Source organism: Hyla sarda, chromosome 3 (assembly GCF_029499605.1).
Source record: "Hyla sarda isolate aHylSar1 chromosome 3, aHylSar1.hap1, whole genome shotgun sequence".
In the NCBI taxonomy this organism is placed as follows: Eukaryota; Metazoa; Chordata; class Amphibia; order Anura; family Hylidae; genus Hyla; species Hyla sarda.
In genome coordinates, this window is record NC_079191.1 from 433,491,043 (window position 1) to 433,505,019 (window position 13,977).

General features: G+C 40.3%; 1 protein-coding gene across 1 annotated transcript in view; it reads left to right on the forward strand.

Moving 5' to 3' along the window:
- LOC130360882 (calpain-13-like) overlaps positions 1-13,977 on the forward strand; it is a 110,053-nt gene that overhangs the window by 37,125 nt on the left and 58,951 nt on the right. The window contains exon 9 of the mRNA XM_056563427.1: positions 6,208-6,282. Within this exon, the coding sequence (XP_056419402.1) occupies positions 6,208-6,282 (75 nt within the window). The remainder of the gene's footprint in view (positions 1-6,207; positions 6,283-13,977) is intronic.

Genomic DNA, 13,977 nt, shown 5'->3' on the forward strand with positions numbered 1-13,977 from the left:
TCATACAGGGACAGGAGCTCTCATACAGGGACAGGAGCTCTCATACAGGGACAGGAGCTCTCATACAGGGACAGGGGCTCTCTCATACAGGGACAGGGTTCTCATACAGGGACAGGAGCTCTCATACAGGGACAGGGGCTCTTATACAGGGACAGGGGTTCTCACATACAGGGACAGGGGCTCTCATACAGGGACAGGGGCTCTCATACAGGGACAGGGGCTCTCTTATACAGGGACAGGGCTCTCTTATACAGGGACAGGGGCTCTCATACAGGGACAGGGGCTCTCTTATACAGGGACAGGGCTCTCTTATACAGGGACAGGGGCTTTCATACAGGGACAGGGGCTCTCATACAGGGACAGGGGCTCTCATACAGGGACAGGGGCTCTCTCATACAGGGTCAGGGGCTCTTATACAGGGACACGGCTCTCATACAGGGACAGAGCTCTCATACAGGGACAGGGGCTCTCATACTGGGACAGGGCTCTCATACAGGGACAGGGGCTCTTATACAGGGACACGGCTCTCATACAGGGACAGAGCTCTCATACAGGGACAGGGGCTCTCATACTGGGACAGGGCTCTCATACAGGGACAGGGGTTCTCTCATACAGCGACAGGGGCTCTTATACAGGGACACGGCTCTCATACAGGGACAGGGGTTCTCTCATACAGGGACAGGAGCTCTCATACAGGGACAGGAGCTCTCATACAGGGACAGGGGCTCTCTCATACAGGGACAGGGTTCTCATACAGGGACAGGAGCTCTCATACAGGGACAGGGGCTCTTATACAGGGACAGGGGTTCTCTCATACAGGGACAGGGGCTCTCATACAGGGACAGGGGCTCTCATACAGGGACAGGGGCTCTCTTATACAGGGACAGGGCTCTCTTATACAGGGACAGGGGCTCTCATACAGGGACAGGGGCTCTCTCATACAGGGACAGGGTTCTCATACAGGGACAGGAGCTCTCATACAGGGACAGGGGCTCTTATACAGGGACAGGGGTTCTCCCATACAGGGACAGGGGCTCTCATACAGGGACAGGGGCTCTCATACAGGGACAGGGGCTCTCTTATACAGGGACAGGGCTCTCTTATACAGGGACAGGGGCTCTCATACAGGGACAGGGGCTCTCATACAGGGACAGGGCTCTCTTATACAGGGACAGGGGCTCTCATACAGGGACAGGGTATCTCATACAGGGACAGGAGTTCTCATACAGGGACAGGAGCTCTCATACAGGGACAAGGGTTCTCTCATGCAGGGACAGGGCTCTCATACAGGGACAGGGCTCTCATACAGGAACAGGGATTCTCTCATACAGGGACAGGAGATCTCATACAGGGACAGGAGCTCTCATACAGGGACAGGGGTTCTCTCATACAGGGACAGGGTTCTCATACAGGGACAGGAGATCTCATACAGGGACACGGCTCTCATACAGCAACAGGGATTCTCTCATACAGGGACAGGGTTCTCATACAGGGACAGGGTTCTCATACAGGGACAGGAGATCTCATACAGGGACATGGCTCCCAAACAGGGACAGGGGCTCTCATACAGGGACAGGGGTTCTCTCATACAGGGACAGGGCTCTCATACAGGGACAGGGGTTCTCTCATACAGCGACAGGGGCTCTTATACAGGGACACGGCTCTCATACAGGTACACGGCTCTCATACAGGGACAGGGGTTCTCTCATACAGGGACAGGAGCTCTCATACAGGGACAGGAGCTCTCATACAGGGACAGGAGCTCTCATACAGGGACAGGGGCTCTCTCATACAGGGACAGGGTTCTCATACAGGGACAGGAGCTCTCATACAGGGACAGGGGCTCTTATACAGGGACAGGGGTTCTCCCATACAGGGACAGGGGCTCTCATACAGGGACAGGGGCTCTCATACAGGGACAGGGGCTCTCTTATACAGGGACAGGGCTCTCTTATACAGGGACAGGGGCTCTCATACAGGGACAGGGGCTCTCTTATACAGGGACAGGGCTCTCTTATACAGGGACAGGGGCTTTCATACAGGGACAGGGGCTCTCATACAGGGACAGGGGCTCTCATACAGGGACAGGGGCTCTCTCATACAGGGTCAGGGGCTCTTATACAGGGACACGGCTCTCATACAGGGACAGAGCTCTCATACAGGGACAGGGGCTCTCATACTGGGACAGGGCTCTCATACAGGGACAGGGGCTCTTATACAGGGACACGGCTCTCATACAGGGACAGAGCTCTCATACAGGGACAGGGGCTCTCATACTGGGACAGGGCTCTCATACAGGGACAGGGGTTCTCTCATACAGCGACAGGGGCTCTTATACAGGGACACGGCTCTCATACAGGGACAGGGGTTCTCTCATACAGGGACAGGAGCTCTCATACAGGGACAGGAGCTCTCATACAGGGACAGGGGCTCTCTCATACAGGGACAGGGTTCTCATACAGGGACAGGAGCTCTCATACAGGGACAGGGGCTCTTATACAGGGACAGGGGTTCTCTCATACAGGGACAGGGGCTCTCATACAGGGACAGGGGCTCTCATACAGGGACAGGGGCTCTCTTATACAGGGACAGGGCTCTCTTATACAGGGACAGGGGCTCTCATACAGGGACAGGGGCTCTCTTATACAGGGACAGGGCTCTCTTATACAGGGACAGGGGCTTTCATACAGGGACAGGGGCTCTCATACAGGGACAGGGGCTCTCATACAGGGACAGGGGCTCTCTCATACAGGGTCAGGGGCTCTTATACAGGGACACGGCTCTCATACAGGGACAGAGCTCTCATACAGGGACAGGGGCTCTCATACAGGGACAGGGGCTCTCTCATACAGGGTCAGGGGCTCTTATACAGGGACACGGCTCTCATACAGGGACAGAGCTCTCATACAGGGACAGGGGCTCTCATACAGGGACAGGGGCTCTTATACAGGGACACGGCTCTCATACAGGGACAGAGCTCTCATACAGGGACAGGGGCTCTCATACTGGGACAGGGCTCTCATACAGGGACAGGGGCTCTCATACTGGGACAGGGCTCTCATACAGGGACAGGGGCTCTCTTATAAAGGGACATGGGCTCTCTTATACAGGGACAGGGGCTCTCACTGTGACGACTGCGGTGAGTTGTGCGCACAATGCGGGTTAGTCACAGCAGGAGGTATAATCCAACAATGCAGTGTCAGCGTATTTAGTCCCCATACATGATAGCCGCAGGATAGCTTCCTTATGGGTGTGAATGCTTCGCATAAATAAACATAGACTAGACTTATCTTGAATGCATCATGCAGCATTTTCCTTAGAAAACAGGTAAATCTAGTTTTCTTGTTATTCATCGCAGGATTTCTGCAGCTTATCCCGCTTCTATTCTTCATTACCTGCAGAGGTTGTATAATCCACTGACTTCTACAGTACATCTAAAATAAAATAATAAAATAAAAATAAAGCAGCTCCTGGTCATTCCTAAGTCAGCTGACTTCCTGGGTGTTACATGATAAAATCATCACCTATTAGGTCCCTCCTGCTAACTGCCAGACCCCTTCCAGCTCAATCTGTACACTACTGCTGTTATCTCTATGGGATCAGGATATATAGTAGTTATACACCTCCCCTCCAGCTCTATCTGTATACTTTTGTTATCTCTATGGGATAAGGATATATAGTAGTTATACACCTCCCCTCCAGCTCTACCTGTATACTGCTGCTATCTCTATAGGATCAGGATATATAGTAGTTATACACCTCCCCTCCAGCTCTATCTGTATACTGCTGCTATCTCTATGGGATCAGGATATATAGTAGTTATACACCTCCCCTCCAGCTCTATCTGTATACTGCTGCTATCTCTACTGGATCAGGATATCTAGTAGTTATACACCTCCCCTCCAGCTTTATCTGTATACTGCTGCTTTCTCTATAGGATATATAGTAGTTATACTAGTTATACACCTCCCCTCCAGCTCTATCTGTATACTGCTGCTATCTCTATAGGATCAGGATATATAGTAGTTATACACCTCTCCTCCAGCTCTATCTGTATACTGCTGCTATCTCTATAGGATCAGGATATATAGTAGTTATACACCTCCCCTCCAGCTCTATCTGTATACTGCTGCTATCTCTATGGGATCAGGATATATAGTAGTTATACACCTCCCCTCCAGCTCTATCTGTATACTGCTGCTATCTCTACGGGATCAGGATATCTAGTAGTTATACACCTCCCCTCCAGCTTTATCTGTATACTGCTGCTATCTCTATAGGATATATAGTAGTTATACTAGTTATACACCTCCCCTCCAGCTCTATCTGTATACTGCTGCTATCTCTATAGGATCAGGATATATAGTAGTTATACACCTCTCCTCCAGCTCTATCTGTATACTGCTGCTATCTCTATAGGATCAGGATATATAGTAGTTATACACCTCCCCTCCAGCTCTATCTGTATACTGCTGCTATCTCTATAGGATCAGGATATATAGTAGTTATACACCTCCCCTCCAGCTCTATCTGTATACTGCTGCTATCTCTATAGGATCAGGATATATAGTAGTTATACACCTCCCCACTAGTTCTATCTGTATACTGCTGCTATCTCTATGGGATCAGGATATATAGTAGTTATACACCTCTCCTCCAGCTCTATCTGTATACTGCTGCTATCTCTATGGGATCAGGATATATAGTAGTTATACACCTCCCCTCCAGCTTGTGTTTTTTTGTTGCATTCCTTCAGTTTGTGCCATGATTGTTTTTCCAAATCACTGCAAAAATGGTGATATTTTACAGCAGTTGTTCAAAATATAGTAAAAACCTGTCATTTTTACTGCGATTTTGGAAGATTGCAGCAAAAACAACAAAAATACAGTGGAAAAAATGTGGCAAATACAGTAAAAATTCTACATTTGATCAAAGCTTAAACACTTACAATCTTCATTTCACACCTCATATAGTTTAAATCACTTTTGCCTCATTGCAATATTTAGCTAAAAATATATTATTAAGATAAAAACGCATCATAACTGCATTATGTGAACTGACCCCAACCAAGTCTCATCACTTCACCTGGGTCCAGCACCAGCAGACTAATTAGATGACCATGTGCAGTGATCAGACTCCACCTTCTCTCTCTGCAAAGTCAGAGAATTCATGGAAAATTAAGGCAGCATCAGGAAACCATTTCAGTGATGGAATGGTAATTGGTATGGCTGAAAACTCTTATGCCTGCCACATCAGCTGTAATCCTGCTCTGCCTTATCTTTCTTAGCTCTCTTATACAGGGACAGGGGCTGCAGTGAGCTGTGCGCACAATCCGGTTTAGTCACAGCGGGAGGTATAAATACAACATTGTAGTGTCAGCGTTTATGACAGACCGTGACCCCATAGTATAGAGGTCATACATGACAGCAGCAGAATATCTTTCTGTTGAATGGGAATTCTTTATGCATCATGTGACATTTTCTCTAGAGAACTGGTATATCTGGATTTAGAGTGATTTATCGCAGAATTTCTGCAATGCTCAGAGCAGTGTTTCCCAACCAGGGTGCCTCCAGCTGTTGCAAAACTACAACTCCCAGCATGTCCGGACAGCCAAAGGCTGTCCGGGCATGCTTGGAGTTGGAGTTTTGCAAGAGCTGAAGGCACACTGGTTGAGGAACACTGCTCTGTGCATTCCTGTTGGTCTCCCATTCACTGCCCAGACCATGATACCTGCTGCTTAGCATGCTGGGAGTTGTAGTTATTCAACAGCTCTAGGCACCCTGGTTGAGGAAAAATGCTCGGAGCATTGTTGTTGGTCTCCCATCCACTGCCCAGACCATGATGCCTGCTGTTTAGCTTGGTGGGAGTTGCAGTTTTGCAACAGCTGGAGGCACACTGGTTGAGGAACACTGCTCTGTGCATTGGTGTTGGTCTCCCATCCATTGCTTAGACCATGATGCCTGCTGTTTAGCATGTTGGTAATTGTAGTTCTGCAACAGCTGTAGGCACCCTGGTTGGGAAACACTGCTCCGTGCATTGGTGTTTGTCTCCTATCCACTGCCCAGACCATGATACCTGCTGCTTAGCATGCTGCGAGTTGTAGTTCGGCAACAGCTGGAGGCACCCTAGTTGAGAATCATTGCCCTAAAGCATGGTCAACATTTAGAAGCTATCCCTATGTATAACCGTTCTGTATTTTCTCTACAGAAACTCCCAGAAAATCCTCTCCTAGAGAAAGGCCTGGTGGAGCGTCATGCCTACTCTATCACAAACTACGCCAAGGTAAATAATAATAATAATAATAATAATAATAATAATAATGTTAATATTATTAATAAATAATGAATAAAATAAAAAAGTAGCAATAATATTGATATTGAAGGAAGACTTCCTACCATATAGGTGCTCTTTATTTTGGAATGATTTTGAATTGGTTGATTATCTCTAGAAAGACCTATAAGATCCTCAAGGAGCAAACTTACCCCCTCAGGCCCTTCCTGAACGCCCGCTTTACTATTGAGATAAAAGAGATTTTTTTTTAGTGTTCTCGTGTAGTGGCACATCAGGAGGTTGATGTCATCACTTTATCTCTATATTATATAATCTGCACATTATTTATCATGAATCTTCCATCTGGATGTTGGGTATGCTATTCTATCTTTGTCCCCTGAGGAGAAAGACTTTGGTGAAACACGTCAGGGCAGTAAATATTTTCTTGCTGTTTTTGGGATACTGTTATACATTTTTGTTTAATTGTTGTGCTGGTCGCTGTACTTTAGCTATTGGTTTGACATATTTGTGTTTTCTTTGTGACTATTCCCTTGTCCCTTAGATCCCCGGGGAACAACAATTTGCCTCATTTGTGGCCACAAATAGGTTTCCTGTGGGTAATACGCACCTGCAAGGATGTAAGAGGTTTCTGCATGGGGCCAAACTTTTTAAGGCGATCACTATGTCTAGGCCCAGGGTCATGAAATTTAGAAATTCTAGGGATAGTAAGAAGGGTCACATGAAGTACAACCCTCAGATCCCAATATATATAATTTTTTTTTTTGTTCTAAAGTAATTGTCCTGTTTTCATATTTTGATTGGTCATTCTGCACCACAGTAGCCATCTGGTCACGTGGTCTATCTTTGTCCTTGGTGTTTTATAATAATAATAGTAATAATAATAATGTAATACTACTGCTACTACTAATTATAATAATAATAATAATGATACTACTACTACTACTAATAATAATAATGATACTACTAATAATAATAATAATAATAATCGAATACTACTACTACTACTACTACTACTACTACTAATAATAATAATAATAATAATCGAATGCTACTACTACTACTAATAATAATAATGTAATACTACTACTAATAATAATAATGTAATACTACTACTAATAATAATAATGTAATACTACTACTACTAATAATAATAATGTAATACTAGTACTACTAATAATAATAATGTAATACTACTACTACTAATAATAATAATGTAATACTACTGCTACTAATAATAATAATAATGTAATACTACTACTACTAATAATAATAATAATGTAATACTACTACTAATAATAATAATGTAATACTACTACTACTACTACTACTAATAATAATAATAATAATAATGTAATACTACTACTACTACTACTAATAATAATAATGTAATACTACTACTACTACTAATAATAATAATAATCGAATACTACTACTACTACTAATAATAATAATAATAATAATGTAATACTACTACTACTACTACTACTAATAATAATAATGTAATACTACTACTAATAATAATAATGTAATACTACTACTAATAATAATAATAATGTAATACTACTACTAATAATAATAATGTAATACTACTAATAATAATAATAATGTAATACTACTACTACTAATAATAATAATGTAATACTACTACTAATAATAATAATAATGTAATACTACTACTACTAATAATAATAATGTAATACTACTACTACTAATAATGTAATACTACTACTAATAATAATAATGTAATACTACTACTAATAATAATAATAATGTAATACTACTACTACTAATAATAATAATAATGTAATACTACTACTAATAATAATAATAATGTAATACTACTACTAATAATAATAATGTAATACTACTAATAATAATAATAATGTAATACTACTACTACTAATAATAATAATGTAATACTACTAATAATAATAATAATAATGTAATACTACTACTACTAATAATAATAATAATGTAATACTACTACTACTAATAATAATAATGTAATACTACTACTAATAATAATAATGTAATACTACTACTACTAATAATAATAATGTAATACTACTACTAATAATAATAATAATGTAATACTACTACTACTAATAATAATAATAATGTAATACTACTACTACTACTACTACTACTACTAATAATAATAATAATAATGTAATACTACTACTACTACTACTAATAATAATAATAATGTAATACTACTACTACTAATAATAATAATCGAATACTACTACTACTACTACTACTACTACTAATAATAATAATAATAATGTAATATTACTACTACTACTAATAATAATAATCGAATACTACTACTACTACTACTACTAATAATAATAATAATAATAATAATAATGTAATACTACTACTACTAATAATAATAATGTAATACTACTACTAATAATAATAATAATGTAATACTACTACTACTACTAATAATAATAATGTAATACTACTACTACTAATAATAATAATGTAATACTACTACTACTAATAATAATAATGTAATACTACTACTAATAATAATAATGTAATACTACTACTACTACTAATAATAATAATAATGTAATACTACTACCACTAATAATAATAATGTAATACTACTACTACTAATAATAATAATAATGTAATACTACTAATAATAATAATAATGTAATACTACTACTACTAATAATAATGTAATACTACTAATAATAATAATAATGTAATACTACTACTAATAATAATAATGTAATACTACTACTACTACTACTACTAATAATAATAATAATGATAATAATGTAATACTACTACTAATAATAATAATGTAATACTACTACTACTACTACTAATAATAATAATGTAATACTACTAATACTAATAATAATGTAATACTACTACTAATAATAATAATGTAATACTACTACTAATAATAATAATGTAATACTACTACTAATAATAATAATGTAATACTACTACTTCTACTAATAATAATGTAATACTACTACTACTAATAATAATAATGTAATACTACTACTACTAATAATAATAATGTAATACTACTACTAATAATAATGTAATACTACTACTAATAATAATAATAATGTAATACTACTACTACTACTAATAATAATAATGTAATACTACTACTAATAATAATAATGTAATACTACTACTACTAATAATAATAATGTAATACTACTACTAATAATAATAATGTAATACTACTACTAATAATAATAATAATGTAATACTACTACTACTAATAATAATAATGTAATACTACTACTAATAATAATAATGTAATACTACTACTACTAATAATAATAATAATAATGTAATACTACTACTACTAATAATAATGTAATACTACTACTACTAATAATAATAATGTAATACTACTACTAATAATAATAATGTAATACTACTACTTCTACTAATAATAATGTAATACTACTACTAATAATAATAATAATAATAATGTAATACTACTACTACTAATAATAATAATGTAATACTACTACTTCTACTAATAATAATGTAATACTAGTACTACTAATAATAATAATGTAATACTACTACTAATAATAATGTAATACTACTACTAATAATAATGTAATACTACTACTAATAATAATAATAATAATGTAATACTACTACTACTAATAATAATGTAATACTACTACTAATAATAATAATGTAATACTACTACTAATAATAATAATGTAATACTACTACTAATAATAATAACAACAGTTATATCTTAGCTTGTTTTGTCAGTAATAGCTGTTTTAATACAGCCTTTTTCTAAAAATGTAATTCTGTGATTTAGCTACCTATAGGTGGCACTAGAGAGCAAGCCCTTATACTGGAGAAGAGCTCATTTGCATACTTTTTCCCAGAGGGCATTGCCTGGCCTAAAAAAAACTCCCTACACTAACTGGCAGTCTCCTCAAGGTTAAAAACTACCCTCTGAAACCTACTCTAAACCCCTGCGGCAATGTAAGGTATAAAAGGAATTCTTAGAAGCCCTGAAAAGGACATGAAACCGAAAGCTCTTTCAATCACCCCAATCCAATCCCCCCCCCCCCCCCCAATGACAGAAAATACAAATACAGATCCACTGACAGCAGCTTGTTCACGTTTTCAATTTTTATTTTGTTAATAAAAATTGTAATTTACATGTGCAAAGAATGAATCCTAATGCTTTATGTGAGTGCATTATACATGGGCACCATCAACTAATCCCTCATGAGTCCCAGGGTAGACTAAACAATAATTTCCAAAACCCTTTGGAGGGCTAACCCCCCCCCCCGGGGACTAGTACCCCTATCTAGGGTCTCTCTCTTTATTGGTATGCTATAAAATCATATGTTGGTGAATGGATTTGAAAAAGTGGCTAAAACTATCAGAGACTCTCTATAGTGTTGGCTAATAGAGATATATACTTCTTGGCCAATGGGCACACTCCTGATTCTTATACCAGCATCTGGTTAATAGATATTTGATATGGGGGGATTTAATAGGTCTCTCACACCTTTAGTGCCAATCGGGGGTCTTACATGCCCTCCATAATATCCCTAAAAGGGTATCCTATCCCCTCTATCATGCAGCTCTGATGTCAGGAGTTTTTATATGGTCCGGTTTAGGCTCATCTTGTCATTATTATTCTCCTTCCTATAGAGAGTCTCTGTCTAAAAATATTCACCAGCCTCCCCAACGTTTCACCAGAAAACCTGACTTTGTCAAGGGCAATAGGGTAATGGCGAAAATTTCCCATGCTTGTGTATTTATAGACTTTTATCGTGACGTCACTTCCGTTTTACCGTCACCCTGCTTCCGGTCATCTCTAGCAATCAAAGGCCGCCACGTCATATGTCACATGGTCTTGTGTTATGATCATGTGACGACTAGTCACATGACCGTGCGCCCATCCCGTATCCCGGCACCTACGTCATTGCACGTTCTCACGTTGTTTTGTATATTCGCGCATGCGCTCGGACTGAAATTTCCCCGTTGGTTTCATACATAATCGCGCATGCGCGCGGACTTAAGCTTTCCCTGGTATTGTCCATATTGCGCATGCTCAGGATTCCTAGACCTAGGTAAATATTATACTTTATTATTTTACTCATGCAATAGGGTTACAGGCTGGTGAATATTTTTAGACAGAGACTCTCTATAGGAAGGAGAATCATAATGACAAGATGAGCCCAAACCGGACCATATAAAAACTCCTGACATCAGAGCTGCGATAGGATACCCATTCAGGGATATTATGGAGGGCGTGTAAGACCCCCGATTAGCGCTAAAGGTGTGAGAGACCTATTAAATCCCCCCATATCAAATATCTATTAACCAGCAGATGCTGGTATAAGAAGCAGGAGTGTGCCCATTGGCCAAGAAGTATATATCTCTATTAGCCAACACTATAGAGAGTCTCTGATAGTTTTAACCACTGTTTCAAATCCACTCACCAACATATAATTTTATAGCATACCAATTAAAGAGGGCTTTTAATGAGACCCTAGATAGGGGTACTAGTCCCCGAGGAGGGTTAGCCCTCCAAAGGGTTTTGGAAATCATTATACATGAGGGCAAAACTTGTCCTTGACCCAACAATTATCTAATTAAACAATGTGATTCCAGGGTCCTAATAGACTAATACCAGAACCAGAAAAACCCCCACAAGGGCTTTACTGACCCCTCAGGGGTCCAACTGATCCTACAAGGGCTTTATGGGCCCAACAGGTTCTTTACTGACCCACAAGGGCCTTACTTGTCCTACAAAGGCTTTACTGATCCTACAATGGCTTTACTGATCCTACAAGGATTTTACGGGCCCTACAGGTTCTTTACTGACCCCACAAGGGTCTTACTGGACTTACAGGGGCATTATTGACCCCACAAGGGCCTTATTGACCCCACAAGGAGCTTACTGGCCCCACAAGGGTCTTACTGGACTCTCAAGGGCCTTACTGACCCCACAAGGGCCTTACTGACCACACAAGGACCATACTGGTCCCACAAGGACCTTACTGGCCCCAAAAGGGTCTTACTGACCCCACAAGGACCTTACTGGTCCCAAAAGGGTCTTACTGACCCCACAAGGACCTTACTGACCCCACAAGGGCTTTACTGACCCCACAAGGACCTTACTGACCCCAAAAGGATCTTACTGGACTCACAGGGACCTTACTCACCCCACAAGGGCATTACTGACCCCACAAGGACCTTACTGACCTCACAAGGGTCTTACTGGACTCACAAGGGCCTTACTGACCCAATGGCCTTACTTTCCCCACAAGGACCTTACTAGCCCCACAACGGTCTTACTGGACTCACAAGGGCCTGATTGACCCCACAAGGGCCTTACTGACCCCACAAGGACCTTACTGGCCCCACAAGGGTATTACTGGTCCAAAATGGCCTTACTAGCTCCACAAGGGTCTTACTGGTCCTGCAATGGCCTTACTGGACCCACAAGAGATTTACTTAGTAAATGCAAAATACGATGCAATTATAGTTGGATGAGAATTGTAAAATTCAGCTTGAAAAAAAAAGCGCAAACTTTCATTTTCTGAGATAATTTTCTTCTGCCGAGCTCAGCACAAAAACACCAATTAAAATGTTTCACTTTTTTTTTAGAATCTCATTTAAAAACTAAATGTTAAGCGCAATAAAGCTGCGGAAGACGCTCGGTCACGAGAAGTTCTTCAGTTCTCTCAGCCAGAAATGACTACAAAGCAATTTCTATTGAACACATTTGTTTTAGATCTGGTGCATGTAGCAGAGCTGTGTGGGTGAAGTCGGAGAGGGGAACATGCAGGCGGCACCATTGTCCTTGTGCTGCTATATATGGTGCCCACATGGGTCACCCTGATACACCATTATTATTAGTGATGAGCGGCAGGGGCCATATTCGAATTTACGATATTTCGTAAATATTTGGACGAATATTCGTCCTATATTCGCAAATTTCGCATAATCGCTATGTTCATTCTCTTTTTTATGCGAAAATGCATAATGAAATTCGCATAGCGCGCATGCGCAATTTTATCTTTCGCCTAAAAGAAGGGAGAGATCAGTGTCCCGTCTGGAAGTGCCGATATTCTCATATATATTCGCATAACATCTTAATGAGACGGGTACTAGTCCCCGAGGAGGGTTAGCCCTCCAAAGGGTTTTGGAAATCATTATACATGGGGGCAAAACTTGTCCTTGACCCAACAATTATCTAACTAAACATTGTGATTCCAAGGTCCTAATAAACTAATACCAGAACCAGAAAACCCCCCACAAGGGCTTTACTGACCCCTCAGGGGTCCTACTGATCCTACAAGGGCTTTACGGCCCTACAGGTTCTTTACTGACCCCACAAAGGCTTTACTGATCCTACAAGGGCTTTACTGATCCTACAAGGGCTTTATGGGCCCTACAGGTTCTTTACTGACCCCACAAGGGTCTTACTGGACTCACAAGGGCCTTACTGACCCCGATAGGTCCTTACTGGTCCCACAAGGGTCTTACTGGACTCACAAGGGCCTTACTGACCGACAAGAACTTTACTGATCCCACAAGGGCTTTACTGACCCCACAAGGACCTTACTGACCCCAAAAGGGTCTTACTGGACTCACAAGGGCCTTACTGACCCCGATAGGACCTTACTGGCCCCACAAGGGTCTTACTGG